This window comes from Chroicocephalus ridibundus, chromosome 8, assembly GCF_963924245.1.
Source record: "Chroicocephalus ridibundus chromosome 8, bChrRid1.1, whole genome shotgun sequence".
In the NCBI taxonomy this organism is placed as follows: Eukaryota; Metazoa; Chordata; class Aves; order Charadriiformes; family Laridae; genus Chroicocephalus; species Chroicocephalus ridibundus.
Window position 1 is genome coordinate 7,747,189 of NC_086291.1, and position 27,224 is coordinate 7,774,412.

The following is a 27,224-nucleotide window of genomic DNA, read 5'->3' on the forward strand; positions in this document are numbered from 1 at the left end:
GTTTTTATTATTATTCCCTTTAAAATTGTTTTTTTCAGCGTGGACTCTAAGCCAAGATCAGGAAGGAGACAGTACATTTCCATCTGAAAACACAAGAAAGATCAAAATAAATTCTCAGTGTGTCACCAAAACCACAGTACTAGGTTTCTGTCAAGGAGAATGAGTAATACCGTTCTAGCTGTGTAGAAGTCTGTGAGTGGGTAATAATTTCATCTGACTGATAGGGCAGTTTATATATTCTACAATAAAATTATCCCATTTAAAATCTCGCCCTATTTCTGCAGCTCCGAGAAAGCCTACCCACCATACCCATTTTCCTCGAGTCCCTCTCTGCCTGCTTGTCTAATTTTAGGATTCAGGAACAGGTGTTTTCTCCATGCAACATCCCCAGCCCTGTCTTGCAATTCAGGAACAGATTGGCTCCAACCTTGGCTTGAGAAGAGGCATCCGTTCTGCTGCTGCTCCGGGATGCGAGATTTGGGTTCATCCTCAGCCCTGCAGCTGGAGACAGCGCACGTTGAAGCCCCTCTCAGAGCATCTCTCACCATTTCTCTTGATGGTGGAGGCTTCAGACCTATCTATGCACTTAGGAAAGTTACTGATCAAGTCAGGGGTCTCCCACGTTCCCTCCTGGAAGGGGCTATGGATCTGACTAGAAGAGGGAGGAAACGTCCATCAGATTTTGTATGCCAGCCTCTTCTCTACAGGCAAGACTAACTGACAAAACGTAGCTAACATATTATGCGTGCTATGCCTATTTCTTACTTTGTTTCACTAGGGAAAATAGATTAAAATCGGTATAAAGTTTCCCTCTTGTTCCTCTCAACAGTGGAAAATTACCAGGGAAGAGAGAAGATGACAAAGATTTAACTTTATGGAATAATTAGAGGAGAGCATACGATATTCTCTCAAAAGGCCTTCCAGCTAAACAAGGGGTTTTTTAGCATTGTGAAACATTCTTGCCTGTATTAATACATGAGAAAAGCAACAGTAGAATTGTGAAACAAATTAATAAATCCAAAAAATATTAACCCCAGAGCCATGGCCAAATCTATATCCATACTGCAGCATGATTTCAATTGTATGGCAGGGTAAAATCAGATTTAGAGTTGATGTTTGATACTTTCCCTGTTCGTAATCCTGGAGCTGGTAGTACTGTTGCGGGTCAATGATACCATGCTGTACTGCGTGAGTTGGTATGTTGAGCTCATAGTTACGAGTGAGGTTCTAAACAGACACTGCAACATATAATAAAGGATTGACCTACTAACGGATCTAACAGCGTGATAAACACGTATCAAAAATAGCCCAAAGCGCAATGGTTTGCTTTATGATTTAATGAAAAACTTTTTATCATTTTCCACCTATATTATTTAACGTTAAAAATACATTTGTCTTTATGAAGTTATAAATGCTACTTTTCCAAAATTTTTGTGCTAACACTGGACAGAACTTCAGTTTTGTCAGATCTCGTATTAGCAAAAGTTCAAAATAATAAGGTGGCTGATCCCTCTAAATTAACACTAATATGCCTTTGCTTTTTTGGGGGAGGTTCATTATAATATTTTTTGGAAGCGTCACCTGCTTAGGTAAGCTTTGATTTGCAAGATAATGTGAAGATATGTTTAATTTAAAATATGTTCTTCAGTATTTTCCTGAATAGGAACCTCTGTCCCTACTATAAACTCGTAATACCCTGTTTAACAAAGGAGCAGCTTCAATAGTACTTCAACTACAGAATGCTATGCCAGTTTTCGAAGTTTGTTGCTGGGATCAGGGCTTTAAAAGCAAAAATCAGGTAAAGATCCTTACTTGGAACACACTAGGAAATGTTTATTTTTTTCTCATAAGTCTGCTTACTAAATAGACCAATAATAACTTTAATATAATTGAATATATTTGCATTTGTGTGAGTCACAGGAAAGGAACAGGTATATGTATTCTGCTGTTTGTCGTTAGCTCGGGATATCCAGAGAAAATCCGTAAGTTACTTTACTTTTAATTTTGCCTTGTCTCAAATCTGTCGGATTTTGTTTGAGTTTGTAAGAGCAACTTGTCACTAAATTTTTAGTGGAAATGTATGTTCCAATTGAAGTGCTCTAATGAGTCCTCGTCATTAAAATCCCATGAGTTCTGTCGCTTGCAGGGAACTGCGCGGAGCCCCGAAGCCCTTGGATAACTCAGAGGCTTCCTCGTCTTGCTTGAGCAGTGTGACATCACTCTAAAACACCTGAGGTATCTTTACGGCTTAAATATTTGGTTTAAATATCTCAAAGCTAAGAGGTTCTTGAGCATTAGAAGACACAGAGTTTAAAGATCAGATTGAGCCATGCCTCTTGCATTTACCGCGTTAATAAAGCTGTCGGGCTGGTGACCAGCAAGTCTGCCAGGTGCGCTCTTCCGTATTTTGGGTAAGTAATCACTTGGGCCTGGGATCTACTGTACAAGTTATGTCTGAACCCATTTGCAGTTATTTTAGATGACGATAAAGTGGTCAGGATAAACTGAGAAAAGAGTTTAGCACTTTGTCAGCATGACAGTAGAAATTCCTGGGGATTCAGAGTCTAAGGTTTAATTTCAATTAATTGTCAGGATGCTAAGGCTCATTTTAATCCAAAACACTGTCAGCTACCATCACTGCAGGCAAAATGGTATTTCTTCCTACACCTAGGAGCCCATCTAGGTAATAATCCGGGTTGCTCTCCTGTCTCTGAATTTGGTCCACAAGGACGACAGGAGCAGAGGCTGCAGCTGGCCAGGGATTCCCTTACACTTGATCGTGCATCAGCAGCCTGAAGTAAATAGACAAGTCTATTTTTCCACAAAATGAAATGATTACAGCCAACAATATGACAAACTGAAAACTCCTCAAAGTTGTTAAATTATATCTGGTTTTGAAAAGGAGCTGCATCGAGCAGATACTCAGCAAGGCAACGAAGCCCAGTGGGCAGAGCGCTGGACGGGGATTGAGAAATCTGGGTCCTTTTCCAAACTCTCCTGACTTTTAAGTGACCTTGAGCTGTCACTTCTCTGTGCTTCAGTTTCACTGTGTCTTTAGGAGGAGGAGGGTAATCCTCCATAATGATTTTAGATTTACTGAAGACAGTATCTCTATCGACCCCAGGCATTTCCTGCATTATCCTGAGCTAAGTGTAGCTGTGGTTAAAGATGGCCAGGATTTGGTCAATACCTCCTGTATTCCAGAAAATCTGGGAAACTTTGGTTATTAGGGTCCTTGCTTTCTGTTGTCTCACAAAACATATTTCCATGTAAAAGGTCTTTCTTATCTTTCAGACCATTACAAAATATCTCCAGAACATTTCATATTATTTAGTTGCCACATTAAGACTCACAGTTCTTGCTAACATTACAGGGAATTGTGGTTGCCAAGTGCCTCTCAAGATCTTACAAATGATAACTTAAGATAGATCATGTATTTTTGACCAAAAAAAAGTGTTTTGCAATGCAATACTTAACATATCTGGGTAAAATTGGTATCAGTTAGTTTATGTTACAAGATATTTCAATTGGACCTTTAGCTTGAGTTTAAAACACTCTGATTGAAACTCAAAAAAAAGTGGGTTTTTTTTTTAAGTTATATCTTGATTTTACACGTTTTGTATTGATCTACAACTACAAGCTCTGTGCACAAAAAGAACAGTCTACTTTCAAAACTGTTGAATGCTTTGACCTCAAGGGCATAGAAACTGTTGACTCATTGTTTTTACTGCATATAATATTAGTCCTTTGTCACATCCAGGGAATGACATCATCTTCTTCATTGTTAGCAGCAGGTTTGAATAATAGAAAAAGTGCAGCATTAGTTGTCTGCTGTATTTGCTCTTAATAAATGAATGGATTACTGGAACCGAGATTCAGATTAGGAGTTTTGAGTAACATTTAGAACAAGTTGGTGCCTGGTCCCTGCAAGGAGCTTCGCTCCTGCCCACCGTCTGCAGGGCTGGCGAGTGGCCGGAGCAGGGAGCCTGCGGAGTGGGTGTCGCTGAGGGGACAGGCTGCTCAAAGGCAATAAGGGGAGATAGGAAAGGAAGAGACCAGGCACAGAATGGAACAGAGCTTTTCTTTAAGGCCAGTTTAGTAAAAGGAATCCCTAAACTTCTGGGAATCATATTTCTCTGGAATCTAAAAATGTGAAAGGTAATCCTCTGAAATTAAGTCATCTCCAGGACATGCTAAAAAAAATGGGAAGCGATTACCTTCAAAATGCACCAGGAGAAGTATTTTATCCATTCCAAATTTGTATTCATGTTTATTACTCTTCTATTCCCTATAACTAAAATGTCTTTGTCCTGTTCTCAAAGAGTAGTTCCTATTAGGAGTATTTGCTTACGCCTGCCTGCTTCCTGGCAGAAGGGTACATCATTGCAGGTAGCAATCAGGCTAGTGGAAGTCTTCTTTGGGGTGATACGCCACCTTCTTCTATAGATTTCTGCAGAACTATTTTATGGCGAGGAAAATTTTAAGTGTTGCTTCCTGAACAATAAATATGTGTGGTGAAACAGAGATTCCTTGAGGGTCTGATAAAATGGCAAATCCTAATCTGTCTCTATTATCCACTGCCTTTAAGTCTTCCCAGAAAAATGTGATGTATTTAACTATAAAATTATGCCTTTGTGGTCCCCAAAAGATTTTATACCAAATAGAAGTTCCTGTGTTAACAGCCTGAACCAAACTGGACTTTGACAAGCTGAAATCCGTACAGCTGGGAGAGAAGAAGAGAGGCAGCAGGCTGGGAAAGTTGGAAGCGATGGGTTAAGGATCCCGGATTGCTTAATCGCAGAGGCCCACGTACCAAGAGTGGACTCAGAGAAGGGGTACACACATGGAAATACTTCCTAGAATGCCAGAGCTAAGAAAGAACAAACAAACCACACTGTAAAAGATTAAATTCAGACCCACTGACTTGGAAGCAGCAGGGACGTAATGGATTGGCCTTTTTGCAACGTAGTTTTCTGTACTCGTGCAGGTGGTGACAGCTGCCTTGCGAGTAGATGGCTCAGGTTTAAGCAGGTGCATGTATCCCAATTCCTCTCCCAAACTTCTGTTCCAAATTTCAGACTTACCCGATGTGAGAAGTAAAAAATGTTGTGCTTTTTTCTTGATGTTTCATATGCTCTTGCAATATGAAGCCTGACTTCTTTTCTCAGCCTTCTGTTTCAATCCACAGTTCCTCTTCGGTCAACATTTCCAAAAGATCTCATGTAGCATGAATTTTGGAGAGGCAAAATCACTTGATTTTCCCTCACCCTGTTTAGAAGAGGCTTTACTTGGACAAAAGCAATAATGCCAGCCATTTCCCTTCATCCCCTTAAAATTACTGGCTACCTCTAAAGAACTGGGTCTCTCTTTTATGTCACTGTCTGACAACTCGTCTGAGTTAAACAGGTTGCTGTGGCCAAGTTAAATGCTTGAGAAATAGACCATAGAATTAATTTGCAATAGTGAGTTGTCTCAGCATCATTTCTCTTCCTCTCGAGGGGAATGCTGGCTCAAGCAAAAGAAAAGATTACCGTAATAAAAATATTCTGAAGACATCCTGTTGATTGTCCCGAGCGCGGATGGTGGTGTCTGTTCTTCTGTTGTACGTAGTCAGCAAAAGGTGCAAAATTCAGAATTTCTTCCCACCGTGAAAGTATGGCATTCAGTACTACAGGGTAATCTCTGCCTTTCTGGAAAGCGGATGAAAACGTGGTGTGGCAGAGCTTTGCTTTGGTTTCCATAGCTGGTATCAAATTTGCCCCATTTATGAATATAATAATAGGACTTGTTAATTTTGACACGCCAGAAACTTTAATGAAGAGAATGAAGGTATGTGAACAAAAGGAAAATTGCAAGCAAAGTAACAGCAAATTTTGGAAAAAGAAGGAAATTTTTTTTTTTCTCTGAATATGCGAATAAGGTTTCCCATGTTTGTTTAGGGACAGCAAAGACTTGAGGTTTTAAATTCAGCCAGAACAGATGCTTTCATTTACAACTGCATTTGAAATGGTGACCTTGAATATCAAACTCAGTGACGGCAAATCTCATTTAGAAAGTGAAAAAAAAAAAAAAGTGAAAAAAAACTCAGAAATATCCACAAATGACTGAGTGAAGCCCAGCTTACAGAAAAGTGAGATGCAGCAAGAGCCTGTCATTCTCTATTTGCTCTAAAACGTCCTTTCCTCAAAATGGACAAAGTCTGATTTAAGGCATTTTCGCTTAAATGCAAATAGTCATAAAATATGGAGGAAAACGGAGAATGTTATTTGCTTCAATTCATGTAAACTAATCGGGCCGAACGAGGAGAGAGTCTTCCTGTAATTCGGAGGGCTGCTGAGTACTATGTATGAAAGAGTGTTCCTCCCCTCGGAAACAACTCGAGCTTTGCATATGTATCAGTGTAGAAAAAATAAGTATTGACTTATTCACAAATTGCTTTTCAGGCACTGGATTCCCAGAAATGTATTTGTATAACAGCAGCTAGAAGCAAATGAATGTGTTGATAATTTAATCAGGTTTTGTTTCATTTTATGGCCTTAAAGACACCTCGATCTTAAAAAAAAAAATATGTTTGTCATTTTGAAAAGCAGAACTTTTATCTCAACTCTGATGCTCACTTCCTTACTTCTTCCAATAGAGATTTTTGACAGGGATTCAGTATGCCCTATTTAATTTTCTTTCCGAGTGCCAATTAAGATGTTTCCTAGTATTTTGTCAAACAAGCAGGTTCTCTGCGAGAGGCTAACTTGTTCTCCTGCTCTTATTATCTATGTATCTTTCCAAAATGAAATACTGTGAATGGGGTGCCTTCTTTTCATGTCCAATGTGAATTTTTTTAATTCTGTCGTTCTGCAGGATGGTAAGGAGAGAAAATAAATCAGATGTTTTATCAGATTGTACCTTGATCACATTTTTCTCTGTTCTCAAAGAGCACAGTGTGGAGCAAATAAAATTCCTGCTTTTTTAGCTTTGAAAATAATTTAAAGACCCAACACTGGGAGTGGAGTTCTACTCATCTTAAAAAAAAAAAAACAACTCATATTGCTCTACCATGGTCATATCTGACCATTTAGGATCTCCTGGTATTTAATCTCTATTTAATTAATTGGTAAAAACTTATCAGTAGGAGACGAAATATGGGCAGAATTTCACCCACCATAATACTTCCCGTCACTGACATGGATGGGTGATGAAAACTGTCTGTAACTGCGCTTCTGGCTACTTCTTGATCCTGGCAACCTAGGAAATACTGACGCTGTGTGTTAGGTACGTACTAACCACAGTGGGAGAGGTGCCTGAGCCTTCACATTAGGGAATTTTGTTGTCTTTGAAGTATAAATTGAAATTAATAATGTTAGGGATAAGTTCGTGGTGGCCATGGAAGTCGAAAGGCTGTGGGAGAGCTTGTGTCTTTTAACAGACAAGTTAGCAAAGGTAGACGAGCTCCTGGGCAGACAAGAAGGTTACGTTGCCCTCCTTTTGTGATACTCTCGCTGTAGGCAGAGGATGTTGCAGATTTTTTTCTGAGCATTAAGTAATCCAAGAAAACAACAGGATGGTGAAAATCAAAAAGTTAGGCTTTAATTCTTTTCCATCTCCTTTATCACCTTCTCAAATTATACTGCAAAGATCCAGAGACTAGATCTCTGGGAAAGCTCCTCAGTCTCTGGGGAAAAGTCTGAGGAAATAATTTCAAAATTATTTACCATATAGTTTTCTCAGTATGGTAGAAGCTAGATATAGCTCTGCTGGCTCCTCCACAGATGCCTCCCATTTATAAATGGCACCCAATAACAAGTAACCCTTTTTGAAACATTTGAAAGATTTCTCTGCCCCAAAATAGCCAGTATCCTCATTATTTAAGATACATACCCAAACTGATTTCCCTCTCTCGGTGCCTCCAGTGTAAAATTATTTCGTTGTCAGAAATAAATCAAGTCTAACTTGTGGAGGGAAAAAAATCGGATTCCATTGTGTGCTTCGTATCGTACCATTATGAAAATGGTATATTAAATTCAAATACTTCAATTGTACCATTAGATGGTGTCATTATGTGGCTTGCTAATTGATAGGTTAGTCAAACGAACATTATAATTTTAGACTTCTTAGAAGGACCCGTACGGAGAATTTCCAAAACACGGAGAAGTGAACTGGGTGTTAGGAAGGAAAAACATTTACTGAGAATCTTTGCTAATGCCTGTCACTGAAAAATCGTTACCTAACTGCTGTGTGCATTCCAGGACTTGGTGCAGTCTATTTTTAATACCTGCTATGAAAGAACTTCCTGCGAGTTTTTCTCTTTGAGGGCTGCTTTGTGGTTCACGCGATCATGTTGTCAGGCCAAGTTTTCTGCTATCCCTAGACCTCATTTTTCCCACTCAAAAAAAAAAAAAAAAAAACAACAAAAAAAGGGAAACTGTATGAAATGCGAGAAGATGCTGAGCATAAAGTGCCATTAAGAGTAAGGTACGTTACGCAAATGTTGCAGTGGTCCCAGAACTAAGCACTGCCACCTCAGGCTTAATATTAAACCTGAAAAGAAATCTGAACATGTTAAACACATGCTCTTGTAAGAAAAGCAAAAAAAAACCCCAAACTTTTATGCCAAGCAACAGCACCTAGCATGAATTTTCAACTTTGTGTTTATTAAGCCAGATTTTTTTTTAATTAAATCGGGGAAGTTTTAATTTTGTGCTATTCTCCAGACAGTGTTATCACAGGTCACCATTTTGACCATTATTTACATAATCATGATCATTAACATAAAGCATTTTGCTTAAATGCAACCGAACATCTTCAAACACAGGCTATGCAAGATACTTCAGAATATTTTAACTGCACAGAAGGTTTACAGCATTAGTATAATTTTGCTGTTAAAATCCTAGACAAAGAAAAACTACTAGAGATGAAATGGCCAGAGGGACCACCATTTTCACCTTGTCTGACTTCCTGCAAAACAAAGGCCACGGGACTTCCTGAGTTAATTTCTTTTCGAGCTAGAACACATCTTTTAGGCAAACGTGCAGCCAAGTGACAGCCAACCCATTAGATGTAATACAAGAATTTTAAAGTATTAATTTTATGGATAAAAAAAAATAATGACTGTACCTGCAAATTAGCAGGCAGTTCATCATTGTATATTACAGGGGACTTGTGTGGCGCTCCTGCTTTCATCCATAGCAGAGAAATGGAATGACAATTTTAAATGCAAAATAGCATCCAGTGGTAATTGCTGCAAGCATTGCCGTGAACCTGCTCTCGAAATCCCTAGCAGGGAGGCAGCCGAGCGTTTAAGTCAGATGACTGAAACAGGTAATGCCCTCAGCTGTCCCACCTGCCGCTCTGACATACGTCACCGCCGCCACAAAAGGGGGGTTTCCACGTATAGAGCAGCTCCTGACCCGCCTCAGGTTTCAGTTTGGTGTATGAAGGCAAAGAGTGGACTATGGGAAGACGGGGAGCACCTTTAGGGGCCGTTGGGTTGTGCTCACCCTGGGGGCTGTAATGGCGAGCTGCCCCAACGAGAGCGTGGGGATGAGGGTACCTGCTCCGTGCCGCAGGTTTGCTCCATCGGCACATGCGGAGCAGAGCCAGGGTATTAAAGAACTCCACAGCTAAGGAAATATTTGGACTTTCCTTACTGTCGCTTTGATGTTCTCCCACCAGAAGTAATTCCTTTCCTCCCCTTCCCTCTGCTGTCTCCATAACGTTTCATCTCCACAGAACATTTTTGATCGCTTATTTCTGCGCTTCTGTAGATCTTTCAAGTTGTTTTTGTTACCAAAGAAACTGCTCCAGCCCTCAGTCCCAGTGCTCCCAGTCTCAGTCCCAGCACACGCCTCCCTCTCCCTCTTCATGTCAGAGCAGCCTGGATCATAACCTGCATTTTCAGAGGAAACGTCTTCACCCAAAAATATGAAATCTGAATTCTGCTTATTTCAACAAAGTTGTTATTAAAAAATTCATTATAGATCACTTTAAAATTTTGCACATTTAGGCCAAAGTCATGGAACTGCTCTGCTCAATCTTGTCCAGTGCTTCATAATAACATCTTGTTTTCAGTTGCTTGTAACTGTCCTGGCTGGTATTTTCCAAGCCAAGCATCTGCCCCAGGTTTAATTTTTGGCAGTTTCCAGCTAAACCACTGTAGTCATTTTCAAGAACAAGGTTAAAAAAATATTTTGCCCATATTAAAAAATAATAATCCGGTTGCTTCATTCAGAAGTGCCGGTTTCCCTATTTCTCTACAGGAGGAATTTGAAATGGAACACCGTCACTGGTCTAGTTTCATCCATGTACCTTTTGAGCAGCAACTTGGAACTTGGCAGCGCGATTGCTGTGGTTTCACAGATGTGCATCCAAATGTAACAAAGTTATAAGACTCCATAAAATCTCAGTTTGCACGTGATCGGTTCAGAATTGTTAGCTTTTGGCAGCTAAATTTTCCGAAGATCAGCCTGTGCTGATGGAGCCCGTTCTGCCTTGGGCTGCTGTATGGCCTGCAGGCATCACAGGCAGCTTTCTCGCACAGCAACCCAGTGTGCTCTTTGCCTGGAGCAGCGGGGACCAAGCAGCCTTTCTCTGCAGTCTCTCCTCCTGCCTTCCTAAGAGATCACTGTCTGTGAGATCTGATGCCCTTCCTGTGCTCATCATCTCCCCTTCTGCTGGTACTGCTGAGGCAGTGAGAAGAGGAGGATGGATCACAAAGATCAAAGAGTTTGGGATGAGGCCTGTAACCAGTAAAGCATGGGAGGGAACAGGAGATGAAGGCGGTAGATGCCAGGGAGACAACTATTACTGACCAGTGCTAGGACTTCTCCTAGGACAACTAGGACATCATGGACAGAAATCGGTTGTGGAAGCGGTTTAATGAGTCTTTGTGACTAGGAAAGTAAAAAGATGAAGACATCTGGAGTACTGCATCCAGCTCTGGAGCCCCCAACATAAGAAAGACCTGTTGCAGCAAGTCCAGAGGAGGCCACAAAGATGCTCCGAGGGCTGGAGCATCTCTGCTATGAAGACAGGCTGAGAGAGTTGGGGTTGTTCAACCCAGAGAAGAGAAGGCTCTGGGGAGACCTTATAGCCCCTTCTAGTATCTGATGGGGGCTACAGGAAAGCTGGAGAGGGACTTCTACAAGGGCATGTAGCAATGGGACAAGGGGTAATGGCTTCGAACTGGAAGAGGGTGGATTAGAATTTAGAATTTAGAATTTAGAATTTAGAATTTAGATTTAGATTTAGAGGGTAGATCAGGAAGAAATTTTTCACTGTGAGGGTGGTGAGGCACTGGAACAGGTTGCCCAGGGAGGTTGTGGATGCCCCATCCCTGGAGGGGTTCAAGGCCAGGCTGGATGGGGCTTTGAGCAGCCTGGTCTGGTGGGAGGTGTCCCTGCCCGTGGCAGGGGGTTGCAACTAGATGATCTTTAAGGTCCCTTCCAACCCGAACCATTCTGTGATTCTATAATGAGGTTCTGCTAGGCATGGGGAAAGGCTATGATATATGAGGTAAGGAGGTAAATAAGAATAATGGAGATAAAGATAAGATACCAGGGAAAATAATTAAGAAAAAATAAGAGGGTGGATGTGCAGGTGAAGGAAAGTAGGAGATGAAAATAGAGGGTGAAGGGTGCAAGAAGGCAGGAGCCAGGGAATGGAGGGATGGAGAGCGAGAGCTGGGAGTTACCTGAAAGCAGCAGAAAGAGAAGGCAGGAGCCAGGCAGAGGGAGCGTTGGTTGAGAGCATCCAGGGAAAGGAGGAGTGCGAGTGCAGAATGAATCCAAGAACAGGCTGATTTTTTGAGTCAGCCATCAATGCAGATTGTGATTTATCTGCAAGGGTATCAGAATAGGAATTGGGTACGGCTAGCATCTGTAGCCACACTTTTTTTCTTGTTGGAGAGCTTCTTTATCAAATATTCTAGATCTTTTGAGCCGGAGCTCCAGAGTTAAGGTGACCGCAAGTCACTATCTGTTTACTTTTCAGGCTTCCTCTGACTTTATTAACAAACAACATTTGAAGTGCCTAAAGTGCAATATGCTGCTTTTTTTTAACCACAGTAAAAAAAAACAAAAAAAAATCTGTAAAATACATTTTAAAAAAATATTTTAAGTGATTTTAAAATTATTGGTAGGGCTGCCAGCAATGCCTGTCACCGGCAGAGCAACGCAAGGCCCTGCGCTTGGCTCGGTGGCCTTTCGCTGGGGGTGTTTGTCATCTAAGAGGGCTTGCACCATCACCGCTGTCACTAGGCAGGCTTCATCACAGAGGTGAGCAGGTTTTTTTTCTCCTACCAGCTAGGAACAACACCACCAGGAGACACGGGAAGAGAGAGGCGGCGAGGGCTGAGTGTGCCTGGTGGCCACCGTATGCCCACGGGCAGAGCAGAAATGGGGAGGGCTCAGGAGGGAGCTCAGGAGGAGCTGGGGAGCGCAGCAGCTGGAGCAGGAGGTCCCCCATGGCACTGCTAGAGCTGCAGAGACACCAGAGTTACACTCTTCCACTGGCAAAGCAGGGGCAAACGGTGATATTTGCCTCTAACATGAGGATTCGGCTGGCAAGCGTGGAATTTCTTTAAGATAAATGGCAAAGGCTTCCCCACGGGCAGCACGTTTGGTCTGTCATGTCCTCTGCCAGCTGGGAGGCAAGCTTTGCAGAGCTGAGCTGCTTTACTTTCCTTTTGAGAATGAAAGTAGCACTGCTGTCAGAGATTAAGTTGTTGGTGTGTATCAGGTGATGGGAAAAATTACTCTGAAACTGCAAATGGTCTGGCATACATTTATTTTTACATACTTGGGAGTTGCAAGTGTTTATTTATCTGTTTGTCATCCTGATAGCTCAAAAACACCAATTACACCCCCAATTACAACTCCTAGGGGTAAAGCTGCTGTTACTACTTGGTTCCTCCTAAAGATTAAGCAGGGCTCAGAGCTGCTGCCTTGACCTATTGCTTCTTGGAGCAGCCCTCTGCTCGAATTCTGACCTACGTCCCAGCTGCAAATGCGTTCAGTCCCTTCTTAATTTGTAATAGATACTTGTGTACATTACAAAACCATCTCGCCATTTGGCAAATTAAGTTGTCTGTGGTTAGCTGTGGAATTGCAGAGATATTGCAGCGCAGCGCAGCGTTGCATAACGAGCTCCCCCAGACTTTGCCTTACTCGGGTGAGTAACAGCAACCCTTATCTCCAGCCAGCATCAGATTCATCCCGTTTTTGAGAAAAGGGTTAGTATCAAATATACGACGGGCATGTTATGCCTTGTGGCTGCAATGTTTTTTCAATTAACTCCTCTGAATATACCACAATGAAAAGTGTCAGCTTTTTGCCTCAGAGGCCTATAATTAGATTAAATGAATGCAGTTAATTATCTACTATCTTCTTTACACAAAACAATATGTTTCTATAAATTAAAATGCTGGTCCAGGAAGGAAATGGTTGTTCACTCCAATATACGCATATAGTGCTGGAATACTGTGGATGTAACATAGTGTACCACAGCTTTTTTGTCTGCAGCCCTTAGTTTGCAGGAGCTAAACCCAATTACAGCTGAAAAATCCACATACATCACACTTTTTAGAGCATCTACGTTAGTGCAAGGAGGTGATCTTACTAAAAGTTGCAGTGCTCATGAAACAAATGCACTTTTCTCTTTGGCAGATGTTCTCTGTAAAATTCCCTTAGAGAGATTACATACGGCTTTGTTTGTGTACCTGCAGTCACACCCTCAAGGATTATGGTATGTCCAGATACAAAACTGCTTTTTCTAGCAGAGTGTACTTCTCCTTTCAGAATATTTAAAAAAAACCCAAACCCGTTCTGTAGGAAGTATTTACAATTAACAGCTCGGTTTCCAGGCCTGCTGGTATTTTAGCTAGTGTAGACTGAAAAAAATCCTCTGCCTATTCTCCAGCGTTACTAAATATAAGCAAAAGTTCGGGACTGATCAATACGCTCCCATCCTGGCATCCCTCATTTAGAAGCAGAGATATTCAAATGGTGGTGCGTCACCTCGCTGGTAGCAGTTCTGCAGCAGAAAGCACTCTTTTTGGTTTGACAAAGTGTATCCAAATGTCCCTATTTCCATCAGAATAGATGTTAATAACTTAAGGCCTAAATATGCGATCCTCCCTCCCCAGAAAATTACAATTAACTTTAGCGGAAGCCCTTATTCCGGCCTGCGCTAGACTCCGCGCGTCAATGCGACGTGTGCCCAGGACTGCTCCTGGGTTTCGTTAGGGTCAAACCCTGCGAAGCTTCCGAATCCTCGCCGTCCCTACAGGACATGGCAGTGTGCTGTGCTTTGTGCCGTGGGAGTACCTTTGCCTCTAGAGGTTCATTAGCTCTCTGTATCAAAGGAATCATTAAAATATCATGGTGTCGATAATAATCTTAATACTGAGGAGCGAAGGGGGCTGTGCTGCCGTACAAATGCTGCCCGTTTCCTGCTCTCGGGGTGTGAGAGGGGAAGAGAAAGACCATCTTGCTGATAGGCACTATCTGCTGAAGGAAAACTTTCACCAGGAGCTGTGAATTGACTTTAACCTTTCAGTGGCTGCGCTGTGAAGCAAAATGCTTCGTGCTTGCTGCCCAGAACGGAGCTTTGTATTTAAAATACTGATAAATACCGGCGGCCCTCCTAATTACTTCTACAAATATCAGAAAGCAGTTAGAGAGGAACAAAGAAATGCAACTGGAAACATGGTTCAGTGGTCTTGCACTTCCCTGAAAAGCTGATTATACTTTTGGCTGATTCAGTTTCTTTCAGAGGGAATTTACCCTTTTTGGCAGTTTGAGTTTCGGCAGCGCTGATTGGACTAACGGCAGAAAATGCATCTGGGGCTGAGGAAATTAACTCCGGGTCCTGCGTGTGTCAAACTGAATTTTGCCAGCGAGCTCTAGATTTTGTCTTTTAGCCCCTCGGTGTCCCTTGTTTCGTAGGATTCAGAAGCCATTTTAACACTAGTTCAAAAATAGAGACATTTCGTTTATGCTTTTGCAGGTGCCTTGCCCAATTCCCTGCTTTCCCCCTATGATTTATCTTTCGGGATAAGCACTAATGGAAGGTCAAGGTTATTCTAAAGTATCCAACATACGAGAGTTGTCTCCCTCGTAGCTTCTGAAGATTAATTTTGCACAATTAGAGCTGATACCGTGCTGGAAGGTAAAATCCAAACGGTCTGGGAAACAGCACCGACTGACAAGCAGTAACCTTTAGCACTGCAAAACGTCCCTGGTGATCTGTACTTAATGCTTCTCCAAAATGCAAGGAGCCATCTTACCACTCAGTGCCATGGCAGAAGTTTTTTTTTTATTATTTTTTTTTTTCTCTCTGGGGCTCTGTAAATGAGGTCTGCAAGAGCAAGGCTTGGCACATCTGGCTATCAGATATGTGCCATCCAGTTTACATCCGAAGATAATTTCCTTGCCTCTGTGACAGAGAAACCAAGAAGCCTGGATTATTTTTTTTTTCCCCTCCCTCTTTCCCCTGTTTGTAGTTTTCAAATGTAGCGAAAGGTCATAAAAAGCTCTGCCGGGGAGATACACCTTGCTTCTCTCTCTTTTTTTTTTTTTATTTAAGGAAACCTGGAGACAAACCTGGCTCTTTTTGTCTCCTGGGAGAAGACGCTTCTGCATCCCTGAGGTCTGGGGGTGGGGGAGGCAAGCCCCGAGCCGCAGCGGGCGGCAGCCACCCGTATGTGTCACAAACATCCCCCCGCGCAGACGTGGGTCCCTTTTCTGTACTCACTGCGGCCGGGGGGGTGCTGCGAAGCCATCGGGGTTATGCTGAGGAAGCTCCAGTCCCGACGGCGGGGAAAGGGAGGGAGGAAAGGGAGGGGGAAAATTAAAAAAAAAATAAAAAAAAGAAGAAGGGGGTGGGGGGGAGAGAAAAAAAGGGGGGGGAAAAAAAAAAAAAAAGAAGAAGGGGCGCAGCGCAAGATGCGAAGAACCGCGGCGGCGGAGGCGAGGCGGGAGGCGGCGGGGGCGGCCGCCGGGGCTGCGCGGATCCGCGGGCGGGCGCGCAGCGCTGCGCGGGCCGGCGGCCGCCCTCGGGGCTCCGGCGGCGCGGGGGGGCCGGGGCGAGGCGGCGGCGGCGGAGCCCGGCGGAGGAAACTAAATAAATAAAATCAGACTGTTATTTAAGGCGCGTAAATTTAAAAATATTTGGACAGGAAGAGAACGGGGAGAGGAGCGGCAGGAGAGAACTAACGGTTTCGGAGCCGGGCCCCCCCCCCCCGCCCCCCGCCGCCGGCCGGCCCCGCTCCCGGCCGCGCTCCCCGGGGGCCGCCCGACCTGCCCCGCACCTCCGCCGGCCCCGACCCCCCCCCTCCCCGGGGATCCCGGCGGAGCCCTCCGGGAGCACCGACATTTTGAATGCGTGTGTGCTGGGGCAGGCTTTGCTGAGGCTGGGTGAGAAATCTTGCTTTCTCTCTTTTTCGCTTTCCTTCCTTCTCCCTTTTTTCCTCCCCCCGCTCCCCCCCCCCCGCCCCCGCCATGCACAGTCTAACAGTCCTCACAAATACGTGCAGCAGCCTCCCTGCAATCGCGTTTTTTCCGAGGGAATTTCAGCACTTCAGTGGGTAGATAATAATGCAGGGCTGCTCCTGGCTGCCCAGTGAATTGCCAGGTACATCCGTGGAAGAGACCCTTCTCTTTCTCCTCAAAGCTAAAAAGTGATGGTTTTCTACTGTTTTAACTCTTTCTTCATGTGAACAATGAAACGGCATTCCCTACGAAGCCAATTTCTCATCCCACCGTGGAATAAAGCGTGGATTTCATTCCTCTCCCCGCACGGAAAGCTGGAAAGAAAGTCTTTTCGTGCACTTAACTGTGCAGTCTTTTATAGCAGTGGCGACTGGGCCGAATTCACCTCCAAATACCTTATAATTTACGCTCCCCCGGGTGAGCCCAGGGCCAGCCCTGTGTGCCTGCGGTAGCCCCGCGCCTCTCGCCCCCCCCCCCCCAGCGCTCCCAGTCCGGCTCCTCTCCCCCTCCCACGGGTGCTGCTGCCCCAGACCCAACCCTGCTCCTTCCCTGTAGGGTCCCTTTTAGGATCTGCCCCTTTTCCCAGAGGAATTCAACAGCCCCCGCCGTTGTTCCGAGGGCGATTTAGAAACAAAGGTCAAGTGTAACAGCTTTGCTCACCCGTGTCACCCGAACAGGGGAGAGGGCTCTTTCCCCAGGGTTGTGTTCTCGGGGAGCCCGGGCAGCCACATCCCGGTGCGGCCACATTTTACACTCTCTGCCTTCACATTTTTCTGTGCTTGCAGTATTTGTTTCTATTTATACACCTCATCTGGGTACTATATTGTTTACTGCCTGTTCCTGGGCTGCTGCAGGGCAATCTCTGCTCCTGCCTGGGAGGTTTACTTTTCGGTCGGTTTATGTCTCAATAAAACGCTCTCAAAAATATTTCGTTCCATCTCCACACGCTGCAGTTTTGCGTCTCCGGGTCAATATTATAGTGGACATTTTCACAAATACGGGAATTGGTAAAACTGGACTTTTTGATGTTGCCTGACCAGTTGGGGGATGGGGAGGGAGAAATCACAAAAGTAATTTCTGAAACCACATCTGATATTAGAATCCTTTCTTTTTTTTTTTTTTTTTTTTCTGTATAGAGATTCCCTGCTCATGAGGCTCGCTTGCCATTATTTTCTCCTCGCTCAGTAGAATTAAAAACCCCCGCAGGAAAGCTGCCCGCCGGCACAGCCCAGCAGCCAGACACGTTTTGTCACCTACAGCCCCTGCGAGGTGCAGGTGACCCCCCGGCGCATCTATTGCCTGCCTTTCCCAGAGGCTTTTTGTAGTAACCATTAACTTCTTGGGGCAACAGAGCGTAATTGTCGCTTTCAAAGTATCTCACTAGGATTTTCAATTTATAATATTGTTTCCAATGAATGGAGTGGCTTATAGATAAAATGCAGCCGTAAAAGCGAATAAAACGGACCTTTAAACCAGACTTAATATCGGCCCGTGACTCACCGGCTGAGGCTATAGGCACGGCCGTGGTGGAACACGTTCTGACTCTAAACGTGAGCTTCTGGCATGCCATAAAAGCCGCTATTTCTGACTAGGCGGGGCATTTTTCTCGGAGAAGCAGCTGTTTTATTAAGCCACTGCTTAAACTTCGGCTTAGAGTAGATGAAATGCTGGTGGAGCTCCAAACGGGTCGGGGATGAGGGTGTTTTTTTCAGTAGCGCAGGTGACAAATGGGAGAGATGGATGTTACCTTTGGGTGTTCGCCTCTGCCGTGGCAGCGAACGGGAGAAATCCCGGGGGTAGCGCGGATTTCTGCTTTAGAAGAAGAGCGCAGGGCACTCGTTGAGGAGAAGGAAAAAGCTTGGAGCACCCTCCAGGAGACGAGGGAAGGGAGGCGGATAGCAACAGGGAATGGTTTGGGTCACGTCACCTCTGGGACTTGCGGATTACGTTGCTCGGTTTTAATATTTCAGATGGTTTTAGTGCTCTCTATACCGGGCGGTTTGTGGGTTATTTCCCCAAACGTGCATCCTACGTGCCGTGCTGCTTGGATTAATGATCTCTACACCCCTTGCGAACAAAAAATTAATAACAAAAGCGCGCAAAGCTTCATATTTCACAGAGGTTTTTAATCAGAAACCACAGCAGTGTGACAGAGCGTAGACTAAACGTGACAGACAGTTTCAGCAAATTACTTTTTACTCGAAAACGGTAGCAACTGCTTTTGTGGGGCTAAAATCTTTTCTGTTTTGAAGAGTTAAAACCTAAACTAAGGTACACCCCCTCCTCTTTTAAGTCCTATTTTAAGTACTATTCATTTTGCATTGATTTAAACCCTTCTATTTCGCGCAATTAAATTTTAGACTATCCAAACTAAAGCACTTTATACTGCCCATCTGTCCAACAACCAGATCCTGTACAAATGTTAGAAGTTTCCTCCCAAACTCTTTCCGAAACGGTGCTGAGCGTCGTTAGCTCCTGTTGTAGCTGGAGCGGTGAAGGAAATTGGGTCTCATGAATACCCTCAACTGTGTTGCAATGGAAAATTTTCAATGGTTAAATTGCGTTTTAGGTGCAAGCAATAGCATAGCTTCCCGAATATCAAACGTGCTGCTTCCTAAATGTCACTGTATTCAAACATCCCTGTCTTGTGAGATGCGTCTATCATTAAAATAGTTTATTTCCAGGCAAAACAGAGTAGTCGGTGGAAAGCAAGTATTTCTTAAAGAGCATCTAAACTGCACTCGGTTTATGAAGCGACCAGAAAACTTGTTGCATTGCAGCCTTCGTGTTCTCCTGCCTCTGACAGTGGTTCTCTGCTGCTTATTTTGAAACTAGAAAAAACGTCTTGTTCAGTGCACAGTAAACACGAACTACTAAACTGAGCTGTTTAAAACCTCTGGCAATCAAAAAAAACACCACTCACGTTGTTTCTGGTAACTAAATTCAAAACCAGCTTGGTGAAAGTTTAAATACACAAAAGGAGAAAGTGTCATCTACATTTAGAAAGTAAGTGACCTACTTCTACAAGCTCTTGTTAGTGTCAAAATGCAGCTATTTCCCTAAGCCTCTAAACGCCATCCTCTGTCCTCAGGCCAAGAGCCTTTGCCTTCAAGCTCTGCCTGAGCAGGGAGTTGCAGGTTATCCCTTAAAAAGCTGGTTTAATCCAAAACAGGACTTTAAAATCTTAAGGAGGGGTGGGGGGAGAGAGGTTGAGGGAGGGAGAAATCACAGTAAGCTATTTTTTTTTCCTTAAAAAGTCCAGCAACATTAAGCATGTGAATATGTAGCTTTTGTATTAATGACTTAATACGAATAACCTAAAATAAATTGTAAAACTTGATACTGGAAAACTAAATATGAGCAACGAACATAGACACGGCTGAGTAAATGGCAAGAAATTGCTGGGAGCATGGATTTAAAACACTTCCATTATCTAAAAACCCACCTCTAGAATTTCTTGAGATTCATACTACCAGCTGTCCAAAAAAAAAAAAAAATTAGAAGTAAGGTTGCAACACATGTTGTTAAAAAGGAGGGGGGGGCGGGGGGGGGGGGGGAAGGAAAAAAAAAAGAAGGCTGAAAGCCTTAAGTCCAAAGGAGAGCACGTCCGAGCTGGATTTAATTCATGTTTTCCGCGAATAAGCTGCTGTCCTCCAAGAGCTTCACCACGGCGGATCTGTTGTAGAGCTTGGCCAGGTCGTAGGCGGTGGCCCCCCGCTTGTTCTGGTGGCCCACGTTGCACTCCCTGCGCTCCAGCAGAAACTCCACCACCCGCACATGCCCCTCCCGGGCCGCCAAGTGCAAGGGCAGGTTGCCCTCGTTATCCTCAATGTTAACATCAGCTTTAAACTCCACCAGAGTCTGCAAAGTGTCCAGAAAACCCTCTCTGGCTACATCATGAATTACAGCGAAGCCAGTACTGTCTTTCAGATTGGGGTCTGCACCGTTAATTAACAACCTCCTGGCAATTTCGGGGTTCCCGAGTTTCATCACCTATGAAAGAAAAAGAAGAGTTGAATCCCGCGGGGGGGGGGGGGGGGGGAGGGTGTGAGCGGGGAGGGGGGGGGGCGGTGTGTCTCCTTCAGCATTGGGTTTAGATCCTCAGTTCTTATCTCTGGGGTTTGTCACGGCTCAATCCTCATTTCAAACAAACAGAAGAGCCCCACTCTAAAACTAACGGCACACCAGAACACCTAGTTTTTATGCATTTTTTACTGAACTCGGTGAAAATGTGAAAGATGTTATCATTTCGGTGGTAACAGCTTTCTGTCTCAGAGAGATTAATGTCTGAAACAGGCGGTGTACAATGGGGATATAATCACTTTTTTTTTTTTAACGTGGGTTATCTCAGTTTCTTAACATACAAAAATTAAATATGGTTCGGTTTTATTTGCTTAAGTATTGACACACCTTTGCATTACTGTTTAATCTCGTTAAACATCAAATATAGGGGCTCTGGGGAACAGATATTTTACCTCAGCTACAGTAAAAGTAGAATGTGTTTTTATAAGCTTTCAGGTGTTTACATTGTCTGTGCATTATCATAAAACAAATATTTGGACTGTACCATAGTTCTGTCTGCTAAGAAAAATAAATTCTAGAAGAAATTTTTCTCCCCAATATTTGTGTTTCACTATGTCACCCAGAAAGGAGAAGTTAAAAGGAATGTTTCAAAGTTCCAGAAGTTTTCTTCTAAAAACAGTATCGTATATTATATTTTCATAATTACACTGTAAGTAAATTGGGATTATATTCTGTTGTTAAAAAACACCCCATTTTTTAAAAAAAAAAAAAACAACAATAATTGGATTTTCTGACTGTTCCTCTCAGGAAAAAAAAAAACTTCTTACATTTTCTCAATTGCATCATAAAACTATCATAATTTGAACGCAAATCTCTCTTATTTTGGATTTAACAGCTTGCACCAATTTCCCCCAAATTCTCCGTTTTTTATTTTCTCAAAGACTTTAAAAAATTAACACGGTAATGTATAATCTCAAACCTATAGACAGTGTTTTCCTGTTCTCGTCATTAATCTCATTATAAATGTCAAATTCGAAAAAACACCTTTCTTATTTTCTTAGAAACGTCCACACACTGATTTGAAATCTTGGTAAAAAAATCATTATCTGCATAAATGAGCATTACAGTGCATTAGATTTAGCATAATGTACAATTTCTATGAGGCATTTGCTGAAAACCTCTCCTGGTGAAAAATATGTATTAGGCTTTTAGAGAGAGAGAAAAAAAAAAGCAAAGTCTAATAAATATAATTGCTGCAGCGTTTGGACTGTAAAGCAGACCAGTATATTATATCTTCAGAGAAGAGCAAAAGTGCAGATAAGACAGGCTGGGATTCAGGGAAAGAGATTTCCCTGTGCCCCAAGGCTTCCAGCTCCGTATGTGCCACTTCTTTCACTTCTGACCAGAGATGGAAGCGATGTGAAAGAAAACAAGAGCATTGTGATCTCTCTCTCTCTTTAGTAAAATCTGGTCATTTTGGTCCCTTTTTTGAGGGCCCAGGCTGTATTATTTGTGAATTCAAAACGTGTATTTTGTTCAAGTGGGAGTTTTCTGTGTCCAGGCGAGGGGACTGAAGGCTTCAGTTAAAGATGCGGGGGGGGGGGGGGGTGGTGGGAGAAAAAGCACATAAAAGGTGATGGTCTTGGGACGTGGGCTACAACTGTCCAGCAAATGCCCTTTATTTTGCAAAGTTGCACTTGGGGGGAGGGAGGCAAAGAAGGAGAAAGCATTAATTAAGTCTGACGAAGTGTATAAGGGCAGGAGATGTATTTGAGGCCTGTGCATAGGTACACTTCGTCAGAAATAAAAAGTACAGAGCAAGACAAGCTGAGCAGCTGTTTAATCAAACATAAATGCAGAGGGAAAATATAAATTCACTGGTATTAATATCGGGGCATTCTCTCCGTTTTAATTGAGAGGGAGATTATGGATAGACTACCTCAGTTGTGGAGAGTGCAGTGACAGAGAAGCTCTTTCGAGCGTGGTCACGCACCCACAGCACATTTCGGGATGATACATATTGAAAATAAGTCGACAGATTCTCCTGTTTTGATTTTTGTTGTGGTTCATTAACTCAGTTACGATTAGGCAGCGATAAGAAGCATTGTTAGGACACGGATGCTTGTTTAATATAGCTGGATGCTATGTCATTGTGTAAAATATGCCTTAATTCAGGATACGGACAGTTAGCTGCTTTTAGAAAAAAAAAAATAAATACATTCCTGTAGGACAAATCGGTTTTCATCCCTCGTCCCGAGGACAAACCAGCTAGCTAAATGTTTCCTGCTTTCTGAAAGAAGTCACTTTGTGTAAGTTTTTAATTTTAATCCTTTCACTCTCTTAAAAGTTGCTGCAAGTGCCTGCACTGCCATGCGATGCCCTATTTAGGTGCTAACAGGGCAGAGAGGAGCTCACACATCTCCAGCTTCAGCGAAATTGTCAAAAAAGGGTAATTCCTGCTTTTTTAGCAAGAGGTGCTTATTTTCCAGCTCTAACATTCTGATATTAAGCCAAAAAAAAAAAAAAAAAAAAGCTGTAAATATCTCGAGGACATTCGCAAGCTGTATGCTGTTTAAAAACCCAATTTCAGAAATTATTATCATGGTTTCGGGGGAGGGGGGGAGAGCAGTTAACAAACGATTTTTCTAATGTGTGAAATGAAAAAGACCTATAGCTCCACTTCCACATTTCATTACTTATACCTTAAGTACAAATAACCACACATTATTTCCCCCCCTCCTCCGGATTTGTAAATCACTTCTTTCACTATTTGGTAGGTATTCTAGCTTTTTCGCCATCATTATCTGATATTATTAAAAGCAAAATCTTTCATCAGCTCCAATAGTTAGCAGTTGGACGAGTTCCAACCCCTGCCTGCGCAGCCACACACTTAAAAATTAGGACATAGCACCCTATATGATCAGAAAGGAAATAGCTGGAAGCAGTGCCCTGGTAGCCGATCTGAAAAAGCAAAATTTTTAAGCCTTAATTATGAATGAAAAGGCAAGTGATTCAGCTGGGACCCTAAGTCGTCGGGCTAACTCTTAATGTACATCGAAGGGTTCTGAGCAGCATGCTTCCCGATGAGAAAGGTCATTCCTCACAGACAGCGTATAAAGGAAAAGTACCATCCACAGCAGACCCCCGAACCCAGACACGCCACGATTTAAAAGCAGATTGAGGGCGGGAGGGGGGGGTGGGAAAGAAAGGAGGAAATAAAAAAAAAGAGAGAGAGAAATCCTAAGCTTCAAAGAACAGCACATTTGTGTTTACAGACCTGCTATGAAATCCTGCTCACCTAAGCTGATTTCTTTTCCTCTCAACTCTCTCTATTCCTTGCCTCTTCCCCACGAAGTTACAAAATATTAGCAAACTCGCAGCCCGTCTGACATTGAGGGTGATCCCCGATTGAAATAATGGTTTTGACCAGTTTTATTTCAAGTACGTCATTTTAGGGAGTTGGAGCCACTAAAGTTATAAAAAATGGCATCCAACGAGTTTGAAAAAACACTCGAATTTCATCCACCAGCCTGTTTAAAACGTTGTCTTTTTTGGAAACCCGGGTCACGGAGGTACCAGTGATGAAATATTTTCTCCCTCTCTGGATACCAACCTGCAGCGCAGTCCTCCCAAATCCATTTTGTGCATTGACGTTTACATTCTTTTGCAACAAATTAGTAAGTTGCACTAGGTCCCCCTTGGCAGCCGCGGACGCCAGCTCGTTCCCAGAAGGCTCGGCCATTCTTTAGGGTGACTGACGATCGGAAAAAAGATGAGATTTTTTTTTTTTTTTTTTTTAACCAGGCATGGCATCGGAGACTGACAGAAGGATTGGGATGGTTAATCTTCTGGAGTAGACCTTGTAGTAAATACTCGTAAAAAACCTCCTTGCCAAGAGCCCGCCCCTAACACACGTGATTATTCAGCAAAACTGCAGCTCCACTTGAAAGAAGATTTCTTTGCTTCCACATATAGAGTAACTCCTATTAAAGACTTTGGCCACTTTCGGGGGGGGGGGGGGGGATAGGTTAATAGCTATGCAATATATCGTATATGTTACCGGTAACATATATACACGTACACCGGAGACTCACTCAGACCTGAGATCTTTGAAGAAGAAGACAACCCACCCTGTTCACAGTCGGGATCTGGGACTTTAGCAGCAACGGCTCGGAGGAAAAGTCTTCTGTAGCAGTGTGCATCCACTCCCGCTCGGCATCCCCCCTTTCATCCCACACCGCCGCCTCTAGTCCGGGCCCAGCAGGGACGAGAAGGACGATCCGCGCCCGCGGAGGGCCCGGGGCGGCGGCTGCCCCGGCCGCCCAGCTCGCTCCCTCGGCGCTCTCGCTTCCCGCAGCAGCAGCTTCACTCCCGCCGACCCGCGCAGCCTCCGCGGGAGCGATCCCGGCCGGCGGCCGTCCCCGCCGGCGGCAGCGGCTCCGGAGCATCCAGGAGGGCGGCGGGTCCGCGGGCGGCGGCGGGGTGTGGGGGGGGCGGCTGCCGCGAACCGCCGCCCGCGCTCAAGGCGCGGAGGATCCGCGGAGCGGGGCCGTCTCCGCCGCCCGCCCGGGGCCCCGCCGCCGCTCCCGGCGACAGCCGCCCCTCTGTCCCCGGCCGGGGAGCCGGGGGCGAGCTCGGGCGGGGGCAGGGGCTGCGCGGTGCCCGCCGCTGCCCCGGCCCGGCTCCGCTGGGGCGCGCAGTGACAGCCGCCGCTCGCCTCCGCCTTCGGCTCCGCCAAATGAAGCTGCACTTGCCGGTCCGCGGTCGCTGCCTCCGCCCGCGACTTTGCGCTCCCCCTTTTTTAAGCACAAACAATCGCTACTTCTGTTTCCTACGGACACGAAGCCGGTTTCTCTCTCTCTCTCTCTTCTTTTTTTTTTTTCCTTTCCCCCTTTTTTTTTTTTTTTAACCTCATCAGCTTTTTTTGAAAAGAAAAAAAATTTGAGCGCTTTTTGAGTTGAAACACCCGCCCACATTTTAACGGCAGAGATTTAAGGAGGCGCGGCGGAGTTACGGCCCCGGCCGGGCAGGAAGGCCTGCAGCGGCGCCCGCCCGCCCCTCGCCCGGCCCCGGCCCCGGCCCCGCCGCGCAGGCCCCGGCCCCGGTCCCGGCCCCGATCCCGATCCCGGCCGCGGCCCCGCCGCTGCAGCGCGGTGCCCGGTGTCGTTCCCCTTGCCCTGTAGCCTGGGCACGGCACTGCCTCGCTACAGCCGTAACAGTCAGGGTGCTTTCAGGAGGAGCGCTGCGGAGGCCTGGGAGGGGACATGGGGGGGTGAAATGAAAGGAAAAGGAGGTTTTTAGCACCGGGAGACGCCGCGCCCCTGCGGGGGGACCGGGGCTCGGGGGGACTCGGGGGGCAGGAAGGCGGCCTCCCGCCGCGTCTCCCCGGTGTCCACCTGCCCACCGTGGGGAGCGCACCCGCACCCGGTCCCGCGCCCGGCCCCGGTCCCGCCGCCCTAGCCCGGCACCCGCGGGGCAGCAGCTGCGGGGCCGGGGTCCGTCCCGGCAGCGAGGCGGGCTCCTCTCCCCGCGGACAAGGTCAGGGATGAAGGGTCAATGTCAAGTTGTCTTAACGGTGGAAGGCGACGGCCACGGCAGCACCCCCGGCTTTCCGCCTTCCTGGTGTCCTTGATTGATTTGAAAGTGCCATTTTGAGGGGGAAACGCACCCTGCCACCGCGGAGCGTGAGGGCTGCGCTGGTCCTTCAGCAGTGACGCTGGTACAACGCGGAGGTTTCATTGCCCTCCCGCCTAACAGCATTTAATGTCTTAAAACTGCTTTAATGGCCGGAATTGCTTTAAGTTTCAGGGGCCCCGGGAGGCTGAGCTGTGCCGAAGCGGACCCTCCGAGAGGTAAGATGCAATGTCATGGCTCCCCGATAAGCAGACGTGGTAGCCCGTCGGTGGCGGGGGCGATCTGCTGGGTCCCTGCTCTGCCTGGACGCAACGAGAAAAGCGAATTTGAATGTAAACAGGCGAAAAGGCAGCTCGGGGAGGTGGGTTATAGCGAGGGAACCGGGCTGGCAGTAACATCGGCTCCTGCCCTGCGGGGGGAACTTGCCGCCAGCAGCCGGACAGGGGCGGGGGGGGCGGGGGCCTGACCGATAGTCACCGCGGACGGTCCCGGGGATGGATGGACGGACGGACGGACCTGCCGCCCGGGGATGTCGGTGTGGCCGCTGCACCGGGCTCTCCTCTCATCCCCGGCTGCTCCGTGCTTCGCAATTAACGTTTCCCTCCATTGGTGTCCCCCCCTCCTTGCTGGTCAAAATACGAAGGTGACAAGTACTAAACTGCCTGCACACGGAGCAGGGGAAACAGCTTTGCTCAAATTATCGGCTAAGCCCCGCTCACGCTGCCATTAAAAAGAAAAAAAAAAAAAAGGGGCATTTTTAAGGGCCTCATTATGGTAATTCTCATCCAGAAGCGATAGTGCTAACAGTTTTGTAAACAAAAATAGGAATGGTAATTTCCCTCAAAGTTAACTCTAGAAATGCGTGTATGTAAATAACGTTCATGTATTCAAATATAGTTGGTTTTCTGCATAAGGAAGGAACTTATACACAAAACTTCGAATATTCAGTCAGGCGGCATATAAATTTCGTGACTAATCAGTGTCTAAAATCCACAGGTTTTTGTGGTGTTACCTGTTGCTAACTTACTGCAGAATTAGACCTGCAAGTCTTACAACAGCAAGACATTATTTTTTGTTGTTTTACAG

General features: G+C 45.0%; 1 protein-coding gene across 2 annotated transcripts; it reads right to left on the minus strand.

Annotated features, from left to right (window-relative positions):
• Positions 1-18,586: 18,586 nt before the first annotated feature.
• Positions 18,587-25,350, minus strand: CDKN2C (cyclin dependent kinase inhibitor 2C). Of its 2 annotated transcripts, XM_063343135.1 has the most exons (3): positions 24,635-25,350; positions 24,118-24,258; positions 18,587-20,474 (listed from the first exon to the last, which is right to left on the minus strand). In XM_063343135.1, the coding sequence occupies exons 2-3, from the start codon at positions 24,244-24,246 to the stop codon at positions 20,100-20,102; spliced, it is 504 nt and encodes a 167-aa protein (XP_063199205.1). In that variant the 5' UTR covers positions 24,247-24,258; positions 24,635-25,350; the 3' UTR covers positions 18,587-20,099. The 2 variants fall into 2 exon arrangements, with proteins under 2 accessions (XP_063199205.1, XP_063199204.1); XM_063343134.1 differs by lacking the exon at positions 24,118-24,258 and having other exon boundaries at positions 24,635-25,349.
• Positions 25,351-27,224: the final 1,874 nt, after the last annotated feature.

What these genes read in the sequence shown, in the direction of transcription:
- CDKN2C (XM_063343134.1), bottom strand. Translation starts at nt 24,952, where the DNA reads ATGCTCCGGAGCCGCTGCCGCCGGCGGGGACGGCCGCCGGCCGGGATC. An exon ending in AGATCCCGACTGTGAACAGG is followed by an intron (nt 20,475 to 24,634) that starts GTGGGTTGTCTT and finishes TTTCTTTCATAG; the next exon opens with GTGATGAAACTCGGGAACCC.